This window comes from Rhinolophus hipposideros (genome assembly GCF_964194185.1).
Source record: "Rhinolophus hipposideros genome assembly, chromosome: X".
Taxonomy (NCBI): domain Eukaryota; kingdom Metazoa; phylum Chordata; class Mammalia; order Chiroptera; family Rhinolophidae; genus Rhinolophus; species Rhinolophus hipposideros.
In genome coordinates this window covers 84,439,865-84,467,645 of record NC_138046.1, presented here as the reverse complement: position 1 = coordinate 84,467,645, position 27,781 = coordinate 84,439,865, and the positions used below count along the sequence as shown (strand labels likewise).

The 27,781-nt window shown below is 36.0% G+C and overlaps 1 protein-coding gene across 13 annotated transcripts in view; it reads right to left on the bottom strand.

The window, feature by feature from the left end:
* Nucleotides 1-27,781, bottom strand: part of HUWE1 (HECT, UBA and WWE domain containing E3 ubiquitin protein ligase 1) — a 162,086-nt gene that overhangs the window by 95,025 nt on the left and 39,280 nt on the right. For 11 of the 13 annotated variants that reach the window (XR_013992927.1, XR_013992928.1, XM_081042339.1 and 8 more), the window contains 10 exons: nucleotides 9,136-9,198; nucleotides 7,258-7,335; nucleotides 6,340-6,387; nucleotides 6,187-6,255; nucleotides 5,513-5,612; nucleotides 4,119-4,219; nucleotides 3,667-3,817; nucleotides 3,402-3,529; nucleotides 2,661-2,801; nucleotides 2,343-2,448 (listed from right to left, as the gene is read on the bottom strand). Coding sequence is in view for 11 of the 13 variants with exons in the window: in XM_081042339.1 (XP_080898465.1) it covers nucleotides 2,343-2,448; nucleotides 2,661-2,801; nucleotides 3,402-3,529; nucleotides 3,667-3,817; nucleotides 4,119-4,219; nucleotides 5,513-5,612; nucleotides 6,187-6,255; nucleotides 6,340-6,387; nucleotides 7,258-7,335; nucleotides 9,136-9,198 (985 nt within the window). In the remaining 2 variants the exon portion in view is untranslated. The remainder of the gene's footprint in view (nucleotides 1-2,342; nucleotides 2,449-2,660; nucleotides 2,802-3,401; nucleotides 3,530-3,666; nucleotides 3,818-4,118; nucleotides 4,220-5,512; nucleotides 5,613-6,186; nucleotides 6,256-6,339; nucleotides 6,388-7,257; nucleotides 7,336-9,135; nucleotides 9,199-27,781) is intronic. The other 2 variants (XM_081042340.1, XM_081042341.1) reach the window with 1 other exon arrangement.

Here is a 27,781-nt window from a genome sequence, read left to right as displayed (position 1 = left end):
AAGAGAATAATTTTAATTAATATACTACAAAATACACAATTACTTTTTACAATTTATAAAAATAAAGCTCCATTAGTGATAGAGCACTATTTACATTCTGAAATACTTTTTTTCTAATCTTTCTTCTATCTATACACACATACGAGGTGTGATCGAAAAATATGAATGCTTCAATTAAAAAAAAATTATTACATTAAATGACATGCTGTCATTAATCCTGCTCAACCCTCCCACCCCCCCATTCAAACACACTTATTCCATCCTTCTTGCCACTTTCTGAAGCAGTTCTGGAAGTCCTCTTTCATATCTTTAGTTGAGCTGCTGTGGCTGCCTCTATGAACTGAATAGACTGACAATGTTTTCCTTTCATGGCCATTTTGACTTTGGGGAAGAGCCAGAAGTCGCACGGTGCCAGATCCCGAGAATAAGGTGGATGAGGAGACTCCGAAATGTTTTTATTTGACAGAAAGTGCCATACCAGAAGCGATGTGTAATACGGAACATCGTCATGATAGAAGATAAAGTAAAGACACTCACGAAAAAGTACTTCCAGAATTGATTCAGAAGGTGGCAAGAATATTGGGCTAAATGTGTTCAAAGTGAGGGGGGAGCATTTTGAAGGGCATTAATGGCAATGCGTCTTTTACTGTAATACATTTGTTTTAAGCATTCACTGTACTTTTCAATCACACTTTGTACATACTAGTGCCTACTTCTGTACAGCAACACCAAACTCATAGTTTTGCAACCTGCTTTTTATTCAATATAAAATTTTCTCTATGAGTACATCAAAATTACTTGGATTGGTTAAAAACAAAGATTTCCTGTTTTACTTGGAAACTTAATGAATTAAGCACTGTAGACTGGGTTTAAGTCTTTAGCAAGCACTTTAATTTATTCCAATGCTTACTACATAACAACCACCGATTTATAATGAATAGTGATTCATTCTTTAGTCTTTTACACCACACCATTTGGTAGATATCACATTTTAATCAACACTCCAGGATCTCACCCATTAACTCAAATACCAGCTTGCCCAACAATAGACTAGAGATAGAAACTGGGTAAAGGGGCTTCTAGGAACAGCAACGCACATACCATTTCCCCGAAAATAAGACCTAGCTAGACAATCAGTTCTAATGCGTCTTTTGGAGCAAAAATGAATATAAGACCCGGTTTTAGATTATATCATATTATATAAGACACGGTTTTATATTATGATAAAATAAGACCACGTCTTATATTAATTTTTGCTCCAAAAAACACATTAGAGCTGATTATCTGGCTAGGTCTTATTTTTAGGGAAACATGGTAGATAACTATTAAGAAAAAAGAAAAAAAGGAATGGCAATGGATGGACATTTGGCATCAGAAATGAAAGCATCATAAATTCTAATACTTTTACCATAAGTATGATAATAGATACATGTAATAACGTGGGTCATCAAGGTAAGATTAAATTCTAAGAAAGCTGTTTCGGGGAATAATTATTATTATTTTTGGTACTATGATGATGAACTATGCATGTGGGGACAGAGAGGTTTTAAAAAAAAGGATACACATGATGCAGCTGAAGATTAAGAATATCTGGTCTTCTGTCTCTCTCATTTAATGACTTAAAAAGTTGTTTCCTACACAACAACTTTTTCACCTCTCCTCTCCCTTCTCAAAATAGCCAGATAGTTACCAGAGGGTAATGGGGGAGGGGAGAGGTAGATGAGAATAAAGGAGATCAAATATATGGTGATGGAAGGAGAACTGACTCTGGGGGGTGAGCACACAATGAGATTTATAGATGATGTAATACAGAATTGTACCCCTGAAATCTATTTAAGTTTACTAACAGCTGTCACCCCAATAAATTTTAACTTAAAAAAAAGCCAGATAGTTTCAGAAAGTCCCATTTTAGAGTCTACATTGTACTTAACTTTCCCAAACACATATGCTGTATCAGACACTGCTGGAGATACAGCAGTGAACAAAACAGTATCCAGATCTCATGGAGCTTACATTTTAGTGGGAATAAGAAAATAATGAGCCAATACTTAAGAAAACAACTATTAAGTCTTGAAATAAAACAGAGTATCATAGAATGATTACAAAGCCCTACCATCTGCTTCACCTTCCACCTCTGTTCCCAACAACTTGTACCTCTCTTTTTTAATTATCCTCATGAAAAACAAAGCAGAAATCAATTACGCATTAAAAAATTGTTTTGTTGAACATATATACTCAAGTCGGTTGTACACTTTACAATTTATGAGGAAGAATGAAAATTGGGGTTGAATGACAGGAAAACAGCAAGCACAAAAAATATTGCCTTAGTAACTATTACTTACCATCCATATCAGTTTCCATTTCTTCTCCTTCTTGTGTAGTACTGGGTCTCTGGATCTTTGGCTTGATCACAAATGGACATTCTTTTCGGCACAAATCTACTTCATGCTATGATCAAGGGAAAAGTAGTAAGCAAATCCTACAGATATACCAGGGATTAAAAATAATTATAATGAAAGAATGTTATATGCAGATTACCAAAATGGGTTTCTCAAAATAGAAGAGAAATTGAATGGTTCTTTAGGGTTATTAGGATAGTTCCTAGGCTCAGGTCTCACTAGGCGTAAGCCTATGCAAAATGCCCCTTATATTAAGAATACCTCAAGTCTATAAATGAAGATAGAAAGTCCACTATGGGACTGGAAAGCTGCCATATCCAGGTTGGTGATGAGGTCAACTACTCTGACGGCTCTGGTAACAAATGTTATCTGGTCCTGTTCATCGCCAAGAAACTTTATGACCTATCAGGGAGAGAGAAAGAGGCAAAACCAGTCAAATGAAAAGACACAGAGCTGTAAATAATGTCTTCTTTTGGCAGAGTGCATTCCAGGGCCTGGGGGAGGCAGCAGGACACAAGAGAAAAGAGTATATGTTAGATTTTTGGTGCTTTATCACTTCTGGTACTTAACCCCCTGCAGTAATGAGGACATACATTATTTTTCAGAATGAAATAAAATATTCAGGGAGAAAAAAGCTGCTGCCCAGTGCCTAATACCCAGTAAAGCCCATTACCAAAACAGACCAACTTACAAAGTACCTTGATATATATTTTCTTCAGTGTCACAACTAAGATCATAATAAGATGTGGTAATGCCTTCACTAGTACCTGGGGCCTACTGGAACACATCTGGACTATGTTCAACTCTTAATAATGGAAACAGCTACTCTTACAAGTTGTTAATACCTAGAAGGCCAAACTAGAAAAATGAAGTATAACATTTTCTGGGTAAGCTTTCTTAGGCTATTTGCTCTCACCGTGAACCATTCCAAACTTGCAACTTTACACGCTCTCTTAGTTGATTTCCCCACAAATGCATTTTTTAAAAAAAACAGTAGAGCACCTTCAATAAGGCTTCCATCATTCCACAGGAGACCAAGGCTTCGCCACCAGCATCGTAACTGGCCAGATGGTATAAAAAAGAGAAGAGAGCAGTGGCAAACTGATGAGGGTATGGATCCATGGAAGGATCTAAAAGGGAGGTTGGGAGAGCGAGAGAAAGAGTGAGCTCAGGATTTGGTGTTAAGTTGGCAGGATGTTAAACAAAAGTAGCCAGGCAAAGGGCAGCGTTCCTCTTGTTGCCTAGATTGATAACTATCAAAATTTACCAATCATGGCCTGGATACAGTTCCGCACAAGTACAGGTAAAAATCCATGGTAGGATGCAGTTCCAGTACAGTCAATAATACTGCTGAGTTTGGGAGTTCTCTCCAAGTGCACAATAGATGTTAATGTTCGTAAAGAAGCAGCTTTAATCTCCTATGAAAATAGAATGTAAACATGGTATATGTGTCTTAAATAAGTATAGGACTAAACCAAGTTGCTAATAACCAAAACTCTAAAATTTCAGTCACTCTACTGGCAATTGCTTACTGCAGATGGAAGTCTGTTGAGAATAATATCGAAAATCCAGCATTTGTTAACTCTGCAGCTAAATATCCAAAGAGGAAGCAAAAGGGCCAGCATCCCACTTGGGGTTCATTCTAAATCCCTGGGAAAACCCAAAAAGCAAATAAATACATATGAGCCTAATACACACACAATATTAATAAATACTTACCATAAGCTGCTTATCTGTTATCTGAAGGACATCTACCAACTCCTCTATCAACCCATTATACAAGATACTGTTTGCTGACTCCTGCAAGGCATTGGAATACACTGCAAAAGGAGAAATAAACACTTTAGGCAAGAAGGCAGTGGTCAAGCCACTGCCCAATGACAAACCTTTTGGCACCTACTGGTTCTGGGGACGGATTCCCTTCCAACCAGCACTGGAGGGCAGAATCACTGAATTCTAGAGGATAGGCTCAAATATGATAAGCTCTAAAACACCCAACCGATATATTCTCCTTAAATTAATGGTATCAGTTGTCTTAAGTAAAGAATTTTGGGAAGGGAAGTATGAAAAGGGAAGAGTTAATTTTGTATAACATCAATACTTGATATAATAATTCTATTATGCCTTGGACACACACTTTCATTTTAGTCTCTTCATACGCTTCTGTTTTCACAAGGAAACACTTAAAAGCTATGAAGAACAGAATTTATCGACTACTGCAAACTAAGCCAGAAACATATATGACATCGGAATGGAACTTGAGAATGCATGTAATACACTTTCAGTGAATCCTCACACAAGTAATACTGGACACAGTCTCCTGATGTGCAAACTAGTGGATTAAATTAAGCATGTTTAGTTTTCAACAAACATTCCCTGAGTACCCACTACATGCCAGAAGTTATGCTAGGTATTACGTACAAAAAGAAGAGTAGGAATTTTAGTTCAAGGAACCCATAGCTTAAAAGAGCAGACGAGTAATAACATAATGAGAGCTGACAATATTAACAGCAGCTACCATTTTATACCTTCTATGTGCCTGGCCTGTACTAGGTTCTTTATAGGCTTTTGTTTAATCCTCTTACAAGCCTATAAAATAAGTAATGTCACAATATTAAATGAGAAAAATGAGGCCAAAAGGATAAACATGTGGCTACTAATCTGCATCGTCAGGGTAAGAGCCCAGGACTGATTTCAAAACCAGTGTGCTTTCCCACGCTACCACCCTACTGTAAAAGTAAAATACATAGTACTGACTACTTAACAAACACTTTCTGACTGATTTCAAAACTATACTCCTGAAGGCATAGAAGAGGAAGATGAACGGCAAGAGGAAGAACAATGGGGGTCAAGGGGAATGACTACCTGAACACTCGCTAAAAAGAGCAAAATCAACACTAAACCCATGCAGTATCAATAACCATCCTATCCTCTTTCGATTCAACATTTAGAAATTCAGGAATGGTGAACACTATGAATGCTGGCAATTTTACAATATAACTTGCGACCTAGATAACTACAATAAGCCTCATAGCAACAAAGACATATGAAGTTTAAAGGAAATCAAGTCTAAATTGCCTATCAGGGCCTCTTACAGAGTGTTGTTGTCTTACCTAATATCGATATTGCATGCAGCCTGGCCTGAACAGCTTGCAATCGCTTCCTGTGATTAGAAAAGCCATGGGCTAGCCGTATGTGTGTAAATAACAGCATCTGTAGAGACAGAAGACCTAAATTAGGAAATCAATGGAAAAAGTGACTGTACTTTCTGAGGGCTAAATCGTACCTGTGCAGCTCCTTGGTAAAATGGTTTACTGCTGCTATTTGTTAAGGTATCAAACAGAACAGTTCCACTCTGAGGTTAGTTGACAAAATGGGAATGAGAAAACAGAGGGACACAGAATCCTAATATCCCAACAGAAGCCAAGAACTATCACTCTACTGATAGGCACAAACTGGAGACATTTTGCGAGAGTTACGATTAAACATAACACAACTAAATGTTTTCTTCTTTGGTAGCCAAAGCATTGAGCTACTATCACTTTATTAGATACTCAAGGTGAGTAAGGCAGCTTATGTTTTCCTCAAATTCTCACACGAACCTATGAAGTCAATAAAGTGTTGACCTCATAAAAGATGAGGAAACTAAGGCTCCCAGAGTTTGTTAACTAATTTGCCTGTGGTCTGACTCCCTTCTTTATGCTATGGTGTCTCCCAGCACAGTACACGTCATTAATCTACATGAATAACAACTACACCCTTTAGATATTTTTAGGACATATCATACCTGCTTATCCTTAGGAATGCTGTACATTTTGGTAAGAGACTCCATAATTTCAGAAGGGCTTTCTGAAATCTACATTAGAAAAAAAAAATTAGTTAGGAACAAAAAGTGAACCAAATGTAACGGAAATAGTCAACAGACAAAGATTCCTCTTACCTTGTCAAGTTGCTCTATGTGAATATAATGTAGTGTGTTGCTAGTTGTCTGAAATTAAAAAGATAGGAGAGCTGTTAGGGGTCACTGTATACCTTAGCCTCCCCTGCTACAGGACTGCGAGAGCTGTCTGAAAACCAAGACGGCACCCTAGGGTGAAGACTGACTAAATGCTCTTAAAATCAATGTAACTTTTTTTTTGAGTCCCCCAAAATACCCATTTTATATACAGAATATTCTCAGGAAAGCTTCTTCGAAACCAGTAGTATGAAAATATAAGGCACAGTCAGAAACATTTCACATTCTTCCTGGTCCTTTAAAAATCTTCATTGTCTTTATCCCCACAGCCTCTGTATTCATAGCAAAGACTGAATCCATGAAAATGGTTTCTCTTTAAATATGCATCAGAGCTGTTTTCAAGGCGCCATTAATCTAGAAAGTTTATTTCTATTATTATATATTGTAGGCAGAAGAGAAAGATCTTATTCACTAGGCCACTTCTAAACCAAACTGAATTTCAGTATCTCCTCAAAGAATAAGGAATGACCAGATAATTGAAGCAGGACCCTGTAAGTAATATATAGACTTCTTGCAGGCTGGCTTAAATAGAGAAAGTAGAGCTATCACTATCTAGAGTATTACGCTGCATGTTGGAACTGAGACTGAGAAAAGTATACTAGTTACAGCAGTGCCCCACATGGGGAGTCCTGCTCTTAGCAGCTCCAACCTAAGATCCAAACCTATCAGAGCGGGGCATACAATGAACACTTATTCCTGAGAAACTATTAGGTGTTATCTCGCTTGGGAAGGCAGCAATGTAGCTCAAAACCATTCCCTCATTTAACTGAGGAGTTCTAGAAAAGTCAACCCCAGTTACAGCAGATCACAGACTCTATCAGAACAAGTCTGATTGAGACTCACCCTTTTCTCGATTTTGACCTCGGCCCCAGGGTCTGCATAGAATTCAAAGTGTAGTGTAGTTGCACTGGGTGGGTATTTCTGTGTATAAAGCACATGAAAGAATCAGATACCATCTCCTCCCAATCTTCCCTCAAAGTCCTAGCCACTTGTGCAACTCATGGCAGCAGAACGAGCAATGCAGCCAGCAGATGCACTGCGTTCATTTCTTGTCTTAGTACAGCTCAGGCGTCTTATGTAACAAGACAGAATCAGGAGGATGGCGCCCACAGCTCCAAAAGCTTTCATATTTCTTACTTGTAAGTTACCAAGTTGCCCTTTCTTTCAAGAAATCAATTTGGACTGTAGCTATTCTCAAGAGGGAAAAGAGGGGCAAGTCTGCCAAGCAGTAATGAGTAAGAACCCAAGAAAGGATGGAAGACATATATAAGGGTCTAGGCACCAGCTCGAGAATGGAAAAAAAAAAAACATTCTTATGGAAACCTTAGTGTGTATCATCGCGTTTTGAAATATTTTATTCAAACCATGCCTCGTGGGTGTACCTTCATAATTCTTCACATACTCCCTTCCATACCATTCTACATCACTTCTCATGATATCCAACTACTTTTATGCACAGGCAGATACCAAATCAATATAAACCAGACCCCAACAACAAATCCTCTTTAACTCTAGAAAAGCAACATGAAAAACCAAGTAAGATCACAACAGCACACCCATTAAAACACAGCCTTGAAAGAAACCAGCAGCAGTGATTGCCCCTGGGGATGTAGACTTATTGTGCACCCCTTTATACTCCTAGAATTTTTTAACATGTGTATGTATTACTTCCTTTTAAAGTACACATCATATTTTTCAAAGTCCCATAACATGCCAAACACCAATAAATAGAAAGATGTGTAATTTCTTAACACAGGTTGGGACCAAAATGGGTAACACACATCATGCAATCCCAGCAGAGTGTATAATACTGTTTCGCACAAGGGGCAAAGAACAAGCTTCATAAATATATATATGGAGGCTCGGAATTAACAAACTAAACGTTAAGACAAAAAATTAGAATTCCAAACTAAATACCCTTTAAGATTCATGTAGCTTTATTAAACATAAAACACTCACCTCCCATATTATCCAATATCCATTCACATAATGCACACCTAATAAAATATACCAGCTAAGATGGGAAAGTAATTTGTTCTAAACTGTAGTTTTATGTGAACAGAAAGAGAGTCATTCTCACGGGGCAAAAATGCTTGCTAAAACGAATTCACTACATTTCATCACAGCCATTTGTCATATCATGACAAACTGAAAAAAGAAGTATATCTGCTGGAAAACATATTTGCTTCTTGGCACAGAATTGTTCTAACAAATCCAATTGTGCCCGGTGGTTCCATAGTAACACATCAAAGCAGAGGGAAACTCATAATCTAAGCATGGGTGAAAGGTATGAGCAGGGCATGGAAAGCACACAGAACATGTTAAGTTCTTAATAACCCTAATGGCAGAACTATTCTTCAAGCAGCCATTCTTAAATAATGCCAGACTGCCCAGAGTTCTGATATTTTCAGTGACAGAATGCAACAAAATGTACTTTCTGGGACTTTTCATCACTTTCAAACTGATTCACCCAATGCGGCTTCCTACTCAAGAGCTGGGTATGAACATAAGCTGTGCTTCTGAGGTTCTTTACTGCCAGCACACGGAGGGCCCAAGCATTTCTAGATCAGGCGTACTATGTCTCAAGTGATCTTAGGTTCCTTCAAGGTCCTAATGTGCAGCGACAACTTTATATACCATATATTCACTGTAAATTAAGGCTCAAAAAGAGATCACAAACAGCTCTGCCAAAAGACACCCATATCCCAAAGAGTTACTTACCATCATATGCAAGTCTCTGCAACATTCTGCAAGTCCAAAGCCGTTCTCCTTTCCACCCCAGCTCTTGGAAAAGGAAAAAGACAGTGTTAAACAGTACTTAATGTAGTCCTGTGTACAAAATATTTAAGAACATGTGGCTGCTTGGAGCAGTGTTAAGAAGACATACAATGTGACAGTTAAATGAAAGGAGGGAGCAAATAGGAGCAAGGACTTAAGACGCAAGGCAAGATGGTCAGCCTAAAGGTAATTTCTCCAATGAGATCAATTTTGCTGTTCTGTCAGGATGTCACCAGGGGAGAACATAAGCAGCTGTTGCAAGCTACTGCATTCTACATGCCTGCTGTCATGCTTGTCGACAGGCGAGTCTTGTCCCCCCAGGCCTTCAGTGCTGCAGTCTGCTTTCCACGCTCAGCCTGCTCACCTTCCTCACTAGGGTGGAATCACATGCTCTCTAGTTCCTCACTTTTTCACATGAACTAAGTTGCAAAGCAGCAGATTCTGCATTGCTCACCACTACTCTACTTCTGCCACCAGAAAGTCTAAAAACTCATTAACAAGTTCTAGCCACTAAGGAAATGTGGGAGAATGGCTCAACTGTACACTATTATCGGCTTCCAAAGTCGAAACTCCAGCCATACAATCTTGTTTAATAAACGGCCTTCATTTTTAAATAGCATTTGAGCTAACAATCATTTTTCTCTTAATTTGACATTCTTTCAAGGATGAATTGGGCATTTGCGGAAAACATTCAAGAGTACACGCATTAGTCCCTGTCCCCTAGGACAAGATACACAATTGCAATAAATAATAAACTGAAAAACTTGGGAAGAAAGGCTGGGGAGTAAAATGCTTTGGGGAATAAGGGCTTTGAAAAGCTCCACATATTCCTGGGAATCTGGAAGGCCAAGGCTGGACACATTCTCAGAAAAGATCTGAGAAGGTCCAAGTTCACACACCTCTGGAGACGATCAGGCTCTGCACAGCCAGAAGTGAAGGCTAAGGCAGAGTTGTAAACTTCTAGTTGACTATTGAAGATGCTGAGTACTGACATTGAAGACACCAAAATATACACAGCACCCACCTGCAAAGACTGGGAGTTTTTGTTTTGTTTTGTTTTGTTTTTGTCCTAGGACTTTAAGGCAAATCACTAGCTGATCATTAAGCTAACAAAACAGACACATCAATGACCACACAAAACAAAGGATCACGAAATTGGTTCGGAAAAGTCTAAACAAACAACAAACCATAACAACAAATCCTGGGAAGGGGTGAGAATCTCATTTCCATAGTTACCACATTATATTAAAAATGTCCATTATTTAACAAAAAGATTATGAGGCATGCAAAGAAAGAAGACACTATGAAACACAAATAGCAACATGAGGAGTAACATCAGCAAGATGGCTAACTAAGATGTCTGTTGCTCCTCCTACCACAACAATTTGGCATCCATCACAGACAAAAGTGCCTTTGTGTAAGCTGGAATCCAGCCCAATATAACAAAAGATCCAGGCTGCCAGGCATATAGAGTTCAGTCCCAGCTGTGGACTCTGCAGTGGCCTGTGAACCAGCTGAAGCCACTTTCAGCAGCTGTTGGAGAGCCCCAGGAGAACACTGTCTTAAACATTCACCCACGGGTAATAAAGGTTAAAAGATAGAAGTAGTAAAAATAACTAAGAGCTAACATAATGTTAATGAATTCACAATATAAAAATAAGTAAATTGTAACACCAGAAACAAAATAGACTTGGGGTGAGGGGAAGAAAGAGGGTAGAGTTTTGTACGCAATCAATGTTGTTATCAGCTTAAAATAAACTTGTATCTATAGGATGTTCTATGTAAGGCTCATGGTAACCAGAAAGCAAAAACCTAGATTAGATACACAAAAGATAAAGAGAAGCAAAGCATACTACTATGGAAAACGATCAATTCACAAAGGAAAGCAGCAAGAGAGGAAGAAGGGACAAGGGAAATAAAAAACAACCAGGAAACTGTTAATATGATGGCATTACTACTAAGTCCTTCCCTATCAATAATTACCCTAAATATAGATGGACTGATTTTCCAATCAAAAGGCGTGGTGTGGATGGATAGATAAAAACAAGACCCAACTATATGCTGCCTACAAGAGAATCATTTCTGCTTTAAGGCTACATAGACTCAAAGTGAAGGGATGGAAAATGATATTCTGTGCAAGTAGAAGCACCTACACTTGTATCAGACAAAACAGACTTTCACTCAACAGCTGTAACAACAAAGAACATCATTATTTAATGATAAAGGAGGCAATTCATCACAAGGATATAACAAATGTAAATATGTATGCACCCAACATTGGAGCATCTAAATATATTAAGCAAATACTAACAGATCTGAAAGGAGAAATAGACAATACAGTAATAGTGGATGTTAACACCTACTTTCAACAATAGATAAATCGACCCAACAGAAAATCAGTAAGGGAATGTTGAACTTGAAGTATACTTTAAACCAATGGCCCTACCAGGCATATACAGAACGTTTCATCCAACAGCAGCAGAATACGTACTCCAGTCAAATCCACATGGAACATTCCCCTGAATACATTATATGATAGGTCCCAAAACAAGTCTTAGTGAATTTAGGAAGAACAAAATCACACTGAGTATCTTTGCTGACCACAATGATATAAAACTAAAAATCAGTAACAGGAGAAAAACTGAAAAATTCACCAACATTTGTAAATTAAACAATATACTCCTGAACAACCAATGGATCAAAAAGAAGAAATCAAAAGGGAACTAAAAACCATCTGGAGACAAATAAAAATGGAAATCCAACATATTCAAACTATGGGATGCAGCAAAAGCAGTTCTAAAAGGGAATTTTATATGAATAAATGCCTATGTTAAGAAACAAGAACAATCTCAAGTAAACTAACTTTATACCTCAAGTAACTAGAAAAATAACAAACTTAGCCCAAATTTAGAAGGAAAGAAATAATAAAGATCAGAACAGAAATAAATGAAAGAGACCATACAAAAATAGAAAAGATCAATGAAAATAACAGCTGGTTTTTTTTTTTGGGGGGGGAGACAAAATAAAGAATTTTTAGCTAGACTAAGAAAAAAACGAGTGAAGACTTGAATAAATAAATAGAGAAAAGAGACCTTACAACTGATACCACAGAGATACAAAGAATGAGATGACTATGAACAAATTGCCCACAAACTGGATAACAAAAAGCCAACAAATTGGTTAACATAGAAGAACTAGATACATTCCTAGAAAGATAACCTATGGAGACTGCATCATGAAGTAATAGAAAATATGAACAATGAACAGAACAAAAACAAGTAAGGGGATTGAATCAGTAAACAAAACACACCCAACAAAGAAAAGTGCAGGACCAGATGGTTTTCCTGGTGAATTCCACCAAACATTAAAGAATTAATACCAGTCCTTTTCAAGTTCTTACCAAAAAATTGAAGACAGAATAATTTCAAATTCATTTTATGAGGCCAGAATTACTTTGATACCAAAGCCAGATAAGGACACTACAAGAAAACTACAGGACAATATACTTAATGAACATAAGATGCAAATAAACAAACATCATCAAAATACTAGCAAATTGAAAGGCACATTTAAAGAATCACATACCATGATCAAGTGGGATATGTTCCTGGGATGGATGCAAGGATGGTTTCACATAAACAAATCAACAAATGGGATACATAAAAAATATGGGATACATCACATTAACACAATGAAAGACAAAAATCATATGATCATCTCAACAGATACATGAAAAAAGCATCTGATAAAATTCAACATCCTTTCATGATAAAAACTCAAAAATTGGGGTATAAAAGAACATACAACATCAATAGAATAAAGGCCACATATGACAAGCCTAACAGCTAACATCATACTCAACAGTGAAACGGTAAAAGCTTTCCCTCTTAAGATCAGGAACAAGAGATGGGTGCCCACTCTTACCATTCCTATTCAACATAGTACTGGAAGTCCTAGCCAGAGTAATTAGGCAAGAAAAAGAAATAAAAGGCATCCAATGAGGAAAGCAGTTAAGTAAAACTGTCTGCAAATGATATGATCTCGTATAGAAAACCCGAAAGACCACCAAAAAATTGCTATAACGAATAAAATCAGTGAAGTTGCAGGATACAAAAATCAACATACAGAAATCAGTCATATTTATATATACTAACAATAAGCTATGTGAAAAAGAAAAAAACTGTAAAACATTAATGAAAGAAATTAAAGAAGACACAAGCCAATGTACAGATATCCAGTATTTATGAATTGGAAGAATATTGTTTAAATGTCCATACCATCCATAACTATCTACAGATTCAACGTACTCACTATCAAAATTCCAATGACATTTTCCACAAAAACAGAAAGCAATCTTTAGAAAGAAGAAAGCTAGAGGTAGGTATCACACTTCCTGATTTCAAACATTGTTACAAAGCAAGAGTAATCAACAGTATGGTATCAGCATAAAAACAGACACATAGACCAATGGAACAGAATCCAGAGCCCAGAAATAAATCCTTACTGGGGGTGCCAAAAAAATGTATACAAGTGGACACACTGGTCAACGTTGCTCAAGCAATAGTTTGCCGTAATCAGAAGTGTCTGGACGCTGATGGTAACCACTTTGAGCACCTCTTGTAATTACGGAAGTCAAAAGTGACTTGTATTCATCCTTTGTTATCGGTATATATTGAGTATTACAATACTAATAGTTTTCCTTTCTTAAAATGTGTATACATTTTTTAGCACCCTCTGTATATGGTCAACTAATATTTGAAAAGGAGCCAAGAATAATCAATGAGGAAAGCATAGTCTCTTTGATACTTAGTGCTGGGAAAACTGGATAACTACATGCAGAAAAATGAAATTGGACCCCTATCTTACATCACTCAAAAATACAAAATTGAAGTGGATTAAAGACTTCAAGATAAGACCCGAAACTAAAACTCACGGTTAGTCTTGGTAACAATTTTTTGGATAGGGCACCAAAAGCATAAGCAACAAAGGCAAAAATAAATGTCACTACATACATCAAATGAAAAGGCATCTGCATAGAAAAATAAAAATCAAAAAAATGAAAAGGCAACCTATGGAGGAGAAAATATTTGCAAACTCTGATAAAATCCAAAATATATAAACAACTCACATAACTGAATAACAACAACAACAAAGTAACTGGAACTGAATAGACATTTTCCAAAGAAGACATACAAATGGCTGAGGTACATGAAATGGTACTCAATATCACTAATTATCAGGGAAATGCAAATCATAAGCACGATGAGGTATCATCTCACACCTGTTAGAATGGCTACTATCAAAAAGAGATAACAAATATTGGCGAAAGTTTGGAGAAAAGGGAAACCTTGTTCACTGTTGGTGGAAATATAAATTGGTACAGCTACTATGAAAAACAGAATGGAGGTGCCTCAAAAAATTAAAATACATCTACCATATGAATAGGTCAGCAATGACCTAGTTCTGGGTATATATCTAAAGGAAATGAAATCAGGACACCAAAGAAAAATACACACTCCTGTATTCACTGCAACATTATTCACATTAGCCAAGGCATGGAAACAACGTAAGTGTTTGTCTATGGATGAATGGACAAAAAGATGTGGTGTATATATACAATGGATTATTATTCAGCCATGAGAAAGAAGGAAATCCCACCTTTTTGTGACAACATGGATGAACCTTGAGGATGAACCTCAGTAAGTGAAATAAGTCAGATAAAGACAATTACTGCGTATCTTATGTGAAATCTGAAAATGCTAAACTCATAGAAACAGAGTAGAATGGTGGTTGCCAGTGGCTGGGGGTGGGGAAAATGGTGAGATGTTGGTCAAAGGGTACAAACTTCCAGTTATAAGATGAATAAGATCTGAAGATCTAATGTACAACATGGTAACTATAGTTAACAGTACTTTATTATACACTTCAAAGTTGCTACAAGAGTAAATCTTAAATGTTCTCACCACAAAAAGGAAATGGTAATTATGAGGTGATGGAGGTGTTAATTAATGCTACTGTGGCAATCACTTCACAATATATAAATGTAACAAATCATCATGTTGTACACCTTAAACTTATACAATGTCATATGTCAATTGTAGCTCAATAAAGCTGCAAAAAATAAATTAATAGAACCTGTTCCTGAGAAAGTCCAGACACTGCACTTACTAGGTAAAAACTTTAAATCAACTGTTTTACATAAACTAAAAGAGCTAAAAGAAATCATATCCAAAGAACTAAAGGACCTATGAGAATGATGTCCTATCAAATAAAGAATATAAATAAAGAGTTTGAGGCCATAAAAAAGCAAACACTAATTCTGGAGCTGAAAGGCACAATAACAGCAATGAAAAACTCACTAGAGTGGTTCAACAGATGTAATACAGCAGGGAGAAGAATGAATCTAATTAAATATATAGACCATCAGATGTTATTATGTGCTGCACAGAAAAATAAAGCATAAAGGGTGATAAGGAGTGTGGAGGGGGTTCCGATATCAAAATTAGATGGTAGGGAAGACCTCACTGAGACAGTGACACTTAAGACTTAAAAGGCATGAGGGAGCAAGCCGTAGAGACAAGTGAAGACATAGCTGTGTAAAGGCAGCAAGTGTGCTTGGCGCTGTCCAGGAATGCCAAGGGGGCCAGGTACCTGAAATGGCCTGAGCCTGGAGGTAAAAGTGGGAGGTGAGATCAAAAGTTTGATTTTGTACATGTTACCACTGAGGTATCTATTAGACATTCAGTAGAGGTTTTGAGAAGGCAGTAAGTACACGAGTTTGAGGTTCAAAGGAAACATAAAATTTGGGGAGGTAGAGGTTCTTAAAAGCATGAAATTGGAAGAGATAACCTAGGCAGAATGTAGCTGGATGAAAGAGAGCCTGGGGTGGTGTCCTGAGCTTGAAGCAGAGGAGGAGGCACCAGAGAAGAAGACATAGAGGGGCGGCCATGGAGACTCAAGAGGACCAGGAAGGTGGATTGAAAGCCAAGACTACTGTCCAGTCTTTAAAAATATTTTTAAGAATTCACCATAGGTGGGGGGTGGAGCAGCACTTGAAACACAGTGTTAACAGTTATTTTGCTCTACATAGTGGTGGTTGAGGATTACTGTTATTTTATTCTTTACAATTTTCTGTATTAATTTTCAACACTGAACATGTATAACTTTCATAAAAATTTGGAGAAAAGTTTATTTGAAACAATTAATGAAAGGTGGGGAAAAAAGAAGACTCGATGAACCTGAAGGTAAGTCAGTTGAGATTACCTAGTCTGAAGAGTGGAAAAAAAACACACAAAAAAAGACAAATTTGTGAGATTACATCAATGTACCAACATATGCATAATGGGAGTCCCAGAAGAAGAGGAGAGAGAAAAAGGGCACAGATTATTTAAGGAAATAAGGGCCCAAAATGTCTCAGATTTGACAAGACACGAATTTACAAATCCAAGAAGCTCAATAAATTCCAATAGGATAAATCTACAGAGACTCATAGAAATACACATTATAATCAAATTGTCAAAGGCCAACACAAAGAGAAAACCTTGAAAGCAGCAAAAAGTGACTTGCTGTGTACAAGGGTTCCTCCACAAGATAATCTTCAGAAACCACCATGGAGGCCAAATCTTTTCTCTTCAGAAACCACCATGGAGGCCAAAACGCAGTGGGAAGATATATTCAAAGTGTTAAAAGAAAAGAACTGCCTGGTGATGGAAGGAGAACTGACTCTGGGTGGTGAACACACAATGTGATATATAGATAATGTACTATGTACACTTGAAACCTATATAACTTTACTAACCACTGTCACCCCAATAAACTTTAATTAAAAAAAAACACAAAAACTGACAATCAAGAATTCTGTATCTGGCACAATTATCCTTCAAAAATGTAGGAGAAATCAAGACATTCTCAGACAAAAGCTGAGAGAGCTTGTTGCTAGGAGACCTGCCAGAAGACATGTAAAAGGGACTCCTTCAGGCTGAAATGATAGTGCGCGAGACAGTAACTTGACTCCATATGAAGAAATAGAGAACACCATACAGGTAAATATAAAAGTCAGTATGAATGTATTTTTGGTTTGTAACTTTTTTTCCTGTGTATTTTAAAAGACAAGTACATAAAGTACTAATGATAAATCTATACTGATGGGCACACAATGTATAAAGATGTAATTTGTGGCAACAACAAACACAAAGTGTGTATGTAGGGGGAACAGAGCTATAGAGAAGCAAAATTTTTGTCTACCAAACTATGTTGGTATTAAATTGAGCTCACTTTTCATTAATTGTTAGTTGTAATCCACAGAGCAAACATTAAACATTGATAACTAGAGAAAGAAAACAATAGAAGACTTGAATATTAAATCAACTAAGTCTAGCAGATATATACAGAACAATCTACCTAACAACAGTAGAATACACACTTTTCTCAAGTACATATAAAACATTCTCCCAGATAGACCATATGTTTAGGCCACAAAACAAACAACAAGAAATTAAGAACGAATAAAATCATATAAAGTATCTTCTCCAATGACAATGGAAACAAATCAGAAATCTATAAATAGAAGGAAATCTGGAAATTTCACAAATTATGTGGAAATTAAACAACACACTCTTAATGGGTAAATAAAGAAATCACAAGGGAAAATTAAGAAATTCCTTGAGAATAATGAAAATGAGAATACAACGTACTAAAACTTAGGGGATACACTGAAAGCAGTGCTTGGAGGGAAATTCATAACTTTAATTGCTTATACTAAAAAAGATCTCAAATCAGTAACCTAACCTTCCACCTTAAGGAACTAGAAAAAGAAGAGCAAACTCAACCCAAACAGAAAGAAGGAAATAACAAAATTTAACGCAGAGACAAATGAAACAGAAAATAAAAATAAAAAAGAAACTCAACTAAACCAAATGTAGTTCTTTGAGAAGTCAACAAAACTTTTACCTAGACTGACCAAGAAAAAAAAATATGTTCTTGCTTTTTCTTTCTAAATATACATTTAAATAGGAGAAACCAGTGAAAAAGGAAAGATTTAGGACAGCTGGCTGTTACGTTCATCTTCAATGAAACTTGGAATAAGTTACTTGATTTCTTTGATCTTTACTTTAAAATTGAGAAAAAGATGCTTGTAGCATCTCTCTGAAGATGAAATGAGACAAAAATTTGTAAAGTTTAAGGCACAACATTCATTAAGAACTTAATTAAAAAACATCATGGGAACGACCGGTTGGCTCCATGGTTAGAGCGCAGCGCTCATAACACCAAGGTCACCAGTTTGATTCCCACAGTTCGATTCCAGGGTGAAAACAATGATTTGACATGGAGCTGATGGGTCCAGGAAAAAAACCACTGTTGCCCAATATTCCCCAACAACAAAAACACATCTGTTGCTAATTATGGCCAAATATTGATGTATTATTCGCTGTGGCATTATTTATAACAGAAAATATTGGAAATAAACCAAACAATGTGAGAAATGTTACATAAACAGATAATTACATGGCATAATTTGATTGTTTAAGATAGTCACATACAGAAGGTATAAAATTATATTTTAATATTAATTTCTTCTTTGATGGTATGAGTTTCATTCCTGAAAAGACCTTGCCCACCCTAAACATAAAACATGTAGTTAGACTTTTTCAATGCTTTAAGCTTTATGCTTTTAAATTCAACTTTTTAACACATCTTCATTTTACTTTGATGAAGTAGGATCTACTTTAATTGCCTCACAAATAGCTAGCCAGTTGTTATAATATCATTTATTTAATAATTTATCCTTTTCCTACTAACCTGAAATGCCACCTTTACAGTAAGTTTACTTCTTATGTGTTAGATCTGTTTCTGGAAACAATTGGTCAATTGCACTGTTATTATCACACTACTTTAATTCCTATAGCTTTATTCAAAAGGTTTAATGCCTACGTAGTAGGAAAAGTACTTCCTCATTACATTTTCAATATTTTCTTGGCTATTCCCAGGACTTCCAGTGAAGAAACATGGAATTTGCTGAAAACCATGAAGATAAAGGGTATAAACATCTGATGCCACATAGCAGAGACAGGTAAAAAAACAAGGACCTGAATTTGCATGGCGGAATAAGCTTGAAAGGCTGTACATCTTCACAACTATTTTCCTTTTGTTTCTTCTGTTGTCACAATTGTTTTAAAATACGTTTGCTATTATTGTCACCACAAAATCTCTTTCCATCTTTTGTGATCTAATAAAAACCAAGCACCAATGATTAGAAAAGTTCTAGTAAGCTGGGGTCCTTATTAAAAGATCATGTCAAGCCAAACTTGATTCATGAAAGCGTGTGATGTTGTGACAATTATATTACCATTATGTTAAATATAAAGAAACATTTCTTACAAAATTATGTACAGTTAATATGGGAAAACACTAATGTTAAGTATGATAAGTAAAGTAGGACACAAAATTACATATACCATATGGGTTCAGCTATGTAAAGAAATATGCATAAAGACATACCAGGAAAGGTATACCATATTGCTAAGAGTACACACGATTATGTACATACACATTTCTAAAATTTTAAATACTGAGCACATATCACATAAGAAGAAAAGTTTGTTTTGCACCCAGCAAGATAAATCTATGAAATGTTTAAGATTCTAGAGTACTTAATAGTCAATATTACTCAGAATAACTAGTTCTTTGTTCTTTTTATTATGTACATAATCCACTATCTCACCTATGTGAACTTTTTAAAGAAAAGAACATGTTTTATACTAAGTCCAGCACAAGGTTGGGCACATACTTCTTGAGTGATACTAACTGGAAGGTTTGGATGTGGATTTAGGAGCTAGGTCTCAGGCTGACACCCATGCTTGGAATAAAAACCATGCTCAAGCAACTCCAATGTCTAAGACAAGCAGATAATTACATTTCATACTTTATCAGGTGCTCAAAGTCCATTAGCTTTCCCCCAAAATAATGTAACTTCTGAGTCTCATTGTTCCTACCTACCCTATAGTGTTACTCTATGATACTGGCAATTAAGTAGATACCCAATAAACGACTACTATATCAACCATGCCACAGAGGCATATTTAACACCACCTAAGTAGATGGGATTTGCTAAAGAATTAGTAAGTGTTCAGACATAAAGAAAAATGTCTGGTGCTCTTTGAGATAGAACTATAAAAATTTACAAATTTCTAACTTTACCCAATAGTATAGACTAGACCAATGGTTCTCAAAGTGTGGTACCTGAACCAGCAGCCTTAGTATCTCCTGGAAACTTATTAGCAATGTGCATTATCAGGCCCTGCCCAAGGCTTAGTGAATCAGAAACTGGAAGGGGGAAAGGGGTGTGAGCAGGGGAGGGAGATCAATCTATGTTTTAATAAAGTGACTGGTGCATCTCAACTTTGAGAACCTGTGTACTAGACCTTCACAAAAACCAATCAACTGGCTTTTAACTGATTTAATAAGTCTTCCTGGAGAACAACCCCCTACATTTGCAGTTCACTAATTACTATTTATATTCACAATCAGCCCACATCACTGGGTTAACTGAGTCACTAAAAAACTACCATGAGAAAAGACACCACATACAAAGTTACTTTTCACAAAGACTAAAACACTATTATTCAATACTTTCTAAGAGCCATCCAATATTTTTTCTGAACCATTTTTGAAAACACTACTATACAAATGCAATAAAGAAAGCAAAGATTTAGGGAAAAAAGACTTCTAATAGATGACAAAGGGCTAATATCTCCAACATAGTTTTTGTAGTATAAAAACACTAAACCAATAGAAAAATGGGCACAAGAGATGAACAGACAACTCCTAAGAACAAATCTTAATGGTCAAACATGAAAAGATGCTCAAATTCACTACTCATCAGGAAAGTGCCAATTGAAGTAACAAAGATTTCTGGGACTCGATCATAGATTGAAAGGTTAACAGTAAGTAAGAGTATATATACAAGATTGCTTAATGAAACAATCATTGTTAATAATAGGAAACAATGAATATGTATTAGCTGGGAAATAGTTGAATAAATTATGGAACAACCAAACTGTGGAATATTATATAGCCACTAAAAATGATTTATAGCTATACAAGTAACTTAAAGCGATTTTTAAAAAATAAAGTATTAAATAAGAAAATCGAGATGCAAAAGTATCCTGCCTTTGCAATTTATGACAAAAATACCCTAAACACGTCATTAAAATGTGAATTAAAAATACATACGGGGGCCGGCCCGGTGGCTCAGGCGGTTAGAGCTCCGTGCTCCTAACTCCGAAGGCTGCCGGTTCGATTCCCACATGGGCCAGTGAGCTCTCAACCACAAGACTGCCAGTTCAATTCCTCGAGTCCCGCAAGGGATGGTGGGTGGGCTCTGCCCCCTGCAACTAAGATTGAACATGGCACCTTGAGCTGAGCTGCCTCCCAGAGGGCTCAGTTGTTGGTTGGAGCGTGGGCTCTCAACCACAAGGTTGCCAGTTCAATTCCTCAAGTCCCACAAGGGATGGTGGGCAGCGACCCCTACAACTAAGATTGAACACGGCACCTTGAGTTGAGCTGCCGCTGAGCTCCCGGATGTCTCAGTTGGTTGGAGCGTGTCCTCTCAACCACAAGGTTGCCGGTTCGACTCCCCCAAGGGATGGTGGGCTGTGCCCCCTGCAACTAGCAACGGCAACTGGACCCGGAGCTGAGCTGCGCCCTCCACAACTAAGACTGAAAGGACAACAACTTGAAGCTGAACGGCACCCTCCACAACTAAGATCGAAAGGACAACAACTTGACTTGGAAAAAAGTCCTGGAAGTACACACTGTTCCCCAATAAAGTCCTGTTCCCCTTCCCCAGTAAAATCTTTAAAAAGAAAAATGCATACTAAAGGCTACATTTTAGATTGTGGAGGATGACCCAAGAGGAAAGAGACTGCACCAAAAAGATCATGTGAAAACGTGTGGGTGTGTGTGTATACATACAGTTTTAAAAGAAAGCAAATATAAAAGAGTATCATGTAATTTATGTACTCATAACCATCTTTAATGATAGCTCCTATGTATTAAGTACTTCTGACAAGATCAGCATTAAACCTAGGTGTGTTATTTATTACCCCATTTAATTTAAGCCTAAAAAGATAAAGTAGATATCATAACCCCCAATTTACAGATAAATAGGCTCAGATTAACTTGATCTGTTGACAGAACTAAGATGGACTCCTAAACCCAGGTTCTTAACCACATGCAAGCGAATGTATGTGTTTGTTGCACACGGCAGAGACAGCGAAAGCAATTCAGATTCAAGAACTGGGCTAAGTAATCAACACAGGAACCAAAATATCTATCAAGACTACTATTATTAGAACTGGAGTTACATATCAAAAGGAAGATGTAGGGGAAAGAAACCCACATCAACAAGTTATATTTTCATAGAAATTTTACATTAAAAAAAACACGAAGTTTTAACAGTTTTAATGGAGGCTATTAGCAACGGCAGCTGCTGAACACTTAACATATTATATCTAACCCTCAAAAACCTGTAAGATTATTTTATTTGTAATAGCATCAAACACATAATATATTAGCAAAACCAGCAATGAACTGCACTTGTCATTCTAACGTGTCCAAAAATAGAAATCAATCTTAATCTAGTCTCTACGTTAGTCCAATTCAGAACAAAGAAAAGTATATCTGTCAAAGTTAAAAGGAATCCAAAATACAAAGGAACATAATAGCAATCATTTAAGCAATCCTTCCTGGTATAGAATGATCCAAGGGAAGAAAAGAGCATGATAATCCTGATCTACCAAACAATAGCAAAAGAAAAATTCCACACTTTGTATATGTGTGCCATGTAACACTAGAGCCTGTATCTTAACTTTTATATTCTAAATGGTCAGAACACATAATTTAGTTAAGTATGAAATGTTAGTGTTTGACAACCAACCTAGGGTTCTATGATTTGATGAGATATTGATTGATAGGTGCTGCTGTGGCTCTATACACAGTACCAGATTAACTCTAGAGTGCTCTTCCATCCCTAAACATTTATAAAGCTTGTTCTGAAATCTCAAAACCCTAATATAGTACAGCTCTTGAAAAGGTTATTGGGGGAAGGGGGTGGTAGATGAGGGTAAAAGGGATCAAATATATGGTGATGGAAGGAGAATGACTCTGGGTGGTGAACACACAATGTGATACCGTGCTTCCCGAAAATAAGACCTAGCCGGACAATCAGCTCTACTGTGTCTTTTGGAGCAGATATTAATATAAGACTTATATAATATAAAACCTGGTTTTATATCACAGTAAAGTAAAGCAGGTATTACATTATATTATATTACATTATGTCATATTATATCATATTGTATTAAGACCCGTTCTTATAGTAAAATAAGACCAAGTCTTATATTAATTTTTGTTCCAAAACACACATTAGAGCTGACTGCCTGGCTAGGTCTTATTTTCAGGGAAACACGGTATATAGATGACGCATTACAGAATTGTACACCTGAAACTTATGCAACTTTACTAACAATTGTCACCCCAATAAACTTTAATTAAAAAACAAAGGATATGACCCGAAAAAACAAATAGATTAGGTTTCAAACCCCAGTCCTATCACTTCCTAATTGTGAGAATTATAAGGAAACCACTTCACCTTGCTTAATCTCATACTCACTCTTCATTTGTAAAATGGTTATAAGAATGCCTACTCTGAGTATTATGCTAAGTTAAATAAGTCGGACAGAGAAAGACAAATACCATGATTTCACTTACATGTGGAATCTACAAAACGAAATAAATGAAGAAACAAAACGGAAACAAACTCAGAACAAATTGCCAGTTGTAGAAACAGTCATGGGAATATAATCAATAATATTGTAATAAGTATGAAAAAATTAACATTTCCTTTAAAATGTTAAAGAAAAAAATCTGTAATGATTGAATTGGGGTGAAGGTGACAGAGCTGGTGACATGACTTAACAGAAGCATGCATGGGGAATATTCAGGACATTGTAATTAATTTTTCTTACTATAAATTTAGTAAAAGCCAATGATTCCAAGTACCTATTTAAAAAGAACTTATCTCACTGACAAAGGCAAACACATAATAAAAGCAGTAAATCAACCAATACTAAAGTTAGTAGAAAGGTTAAAAGGCAAAAGTAGGAAGATCATGTGTAATTACGAAAGTAAATTAAGACATACACATAAACACACATGCACAAAAGAAATAAAAAGTAACGACAAAAACAAACGTGGAGGGTGTGAGTAAAAATGGCAGTGACTTTAGAATGTGTTCAAACTTAAGCAACCATCAACCTACATACCTATCAATAATTATTTAAACGTAAATGGATTACATGGTCCAATAAAAAGATAAATGGATAAAGAAGAGGTGGTACATATATACAATGGAGTATTACACAGCCATAAACAAGAACAAAATCCCACCATTTGCAACAACATGGATGGACCTAAAGGATACTATGCTAAGTGAAATAAGTCAGACAGAGAAAGACAAATACCATATTTCACTTATGTGTAGAATTTACAAAACAAAATAAACCGACAGACAAAACAGAAACAAACTCATAGACACAGAGAACAAACTGATGGTTGCCACATGGGAAGGGGGTTAAGGGACTGGGTGAAAAAGGTGAAGGATTAAGAAGTACAAATTGGCAGTTACAAAATAGTCACGGGGGTGTAAAGTACAGCTTACAGAATCTAGTCAGTAATATTGTAATAGCTATGTATGGTATCAGGTGGGTACAAAACTTATCGGGGGATCACTTCGTAAGTTATATAAACGTCTTACCACTATGCTGTACACCGTAAACTAAAATATTCAATGTTAACCATAATTGAAAAAAAATTTTTAAATTAAACACTCAATATATTAATCAAGTTATATACATAAAAGAATTCTCAATATATTAATCAAGTTATATACATAAAATAATTCCTAGCCTCAGATTAAGAGGATTACATATAATTGCTATTAAATCAGCAAATAATTACAGAACAGTACATACAAACAAGTCACGAAAAATGTATCTGCAAAGAGTCTTTACCAACTCTTATACTATAGCTATAAAATATTCAAAGTCGAGAATAAAAAAGTGAAACTCACGCATCTTCTTTGTCCCCAATTCAATTCTCTTTCTCTAAGTTTACAATTTGATATGTAACTTTCTGGACTTTATTAATATAGTTTTACTTTTGGATTTTTGAAAAACCACAAGGATCTTGCCTAGCTTTTCTTGCTAAGAGACCTTTTCATTGACATTTTCCAGGGTCATACATAACTTAGGCTTATGCCATGTTTATTATGATGTTTCAAATTTTTTCCAAACAATGGTGCGATGAGAATACTTATACATATATTTCTGTGCACATGTGAACATAATTTCCTTAAAATAGAAGTAATGGGTGAAATAAAAATGAATACATTTTTAAACGAGAAAGTGCCGCCAAATGACCCCACAAAAGGGCATTCATACACCAAGTCTGTAACTACCTATTATCCCACAACCTAGCCAATACTAGATATTATTGCCAATCTCAGAGTTAAAAATGATCTTGCTTTAATGTACATTTGCCCTGTGTATTCCTAGTGCAACCTTTTCATGTTTTAGTGGCCAATTTAAAAGAAATATTTTGTATTCTTCCATGAATTGTTTATCTTATATGCTTTTGCATATTTTTCTACTTGGATCCTTACATTTGTTGATTTGCAGAGCTGTTTACAAATTACATCAGTCCTTTGTTGTATATATTGCAAATATTTTTCCAATTTAAGTCATCTGTCTTTTATTCATAACTATCTTATACAGTTTTAATATTTTCACATGATAAGATCTGTCAGTTTTAAAAACGGCTTCTAGGTTTCTTGACTTTCTTAGGAAATGTTTCCTCATAAAAGATGTTAAAAGTTGCCTGTATTTACCTCTAAATATGTTTCGAAGATTTATGTGAATGGTGTGAAATGATGTAAACATTTTCCCCTCAAACAGCCAATTGTCCCACTGTTTTGATCTTAAGCAACATGGGGCTTACTATTTCATTCAGCATTTGTCTATTCCTGTGCCAATTAAAACACTTAAAAATTACTATGGTTTTGTATTTTATCGGGTACAGCAAATGACCCTGATTCTTTATCAGTATTTTCTCAGCTATTTTTGTGCATTCCACTTTCCGGGTTGCTGCTATTAACAGTTCTCCACTTAACCAATTTGACAGATTAACTGCATTCTCCATGCCTTCTCTAAGACGTACTATACTGACTGATGCAGCAGCCTGTTGAGGGCACTCTTTTGTTCCCACCAGTTATCTGTATGTACCAAGACAGGTGTGTTTGTCCCCAAACTCATTTATGTCAGTTGTATGTATTATAATTATGTAATTTTAAATACTATGTAAAACAAAGACTTAAAACTTAAGTTGAATATTTTGTAGAGACCAGCAGGCAAGATGCTAAAATAAAAATATTGTCGAATTAGGGAAAAGAGATTCGGGGTAACTCTTTATTCAGGTTCCTTTACAAACTAAAGTCTTTACATTGTTGCTCCACTTTAAAGAAATCACAGATTCCGTGTTTCCCTGAAAATAAGACCTAGCCGGACAATAAGCTCTAATGCGTCTTTTGCAGCAAAAATTAATACAAGACCCGGTCTTAGACTGTATTATACACCTGGTCTTATAGTAAAATAAGACCGGCTCTTATATTAATTTTCGCTACAAAAGACACATTAGAGCTGATTGTCTGGCTAGGTCTTATTTTCGGGGAAACATGGTTGTAGTTGTAGGATGTGTAAGCAAGGTTAACAGACTGTTTCTTACTCAAAGTCAAGTCGTTGGTCTTACATTAGAAAGACAGATAAGGGAATTGACATTTATGTTTTAGTTTTGTAAAAATGTATGTATTAATCACTTTTTAGAAAAAGTTCCTGCTTTAACAAGATTTTAAAAATAATTAACCTACCAACTGTTAGCCCTAATTTCTCCAAAGAGCCCTTACTATACTACTGAATTTTCTCATGCAAAAAAATGATATCTGTCTCTGTTAAATTTAGACATCTTTTAAATCTGTAAGTAAAGATTTAGTTTTGTTCTAACAGATCTTAAATACTGCTGGTTAGGTTTATGTTCTTTTGCATATTTATATAAATCATGTGCTCCATTATTGCCATTCAGATTCCTTTTTCTCCGACAAAGGCAACTCTTTTAATTTCTGGTATCTTCTTTTTGTTTTCTCAAAACAATTGTTTTGCTTTGTGTGTACATTTTTAAGTTTTAGAAACGGTACTGAGCAATAAACATTTTTAAAACTCCCCCACCACCTATAAATTTTTAAAAGCCATTTATGTTGCTATGTGTATTATTTGGTCCATAGTATGCATGCACATTTTACTTACCCAATCTACAAATAATGGACACCTACATTGCCTCCAACTTCTCCCTGCCACAATGATGCAATCAATATGCCCACAGATGTCAACTTATGGAATAAGAGCGTATATCATCTTTGGGATAATACCCAGGAGTACCAGTCTACACACCTATCAGCAATGCACAAGCGTGTCTATAGCCC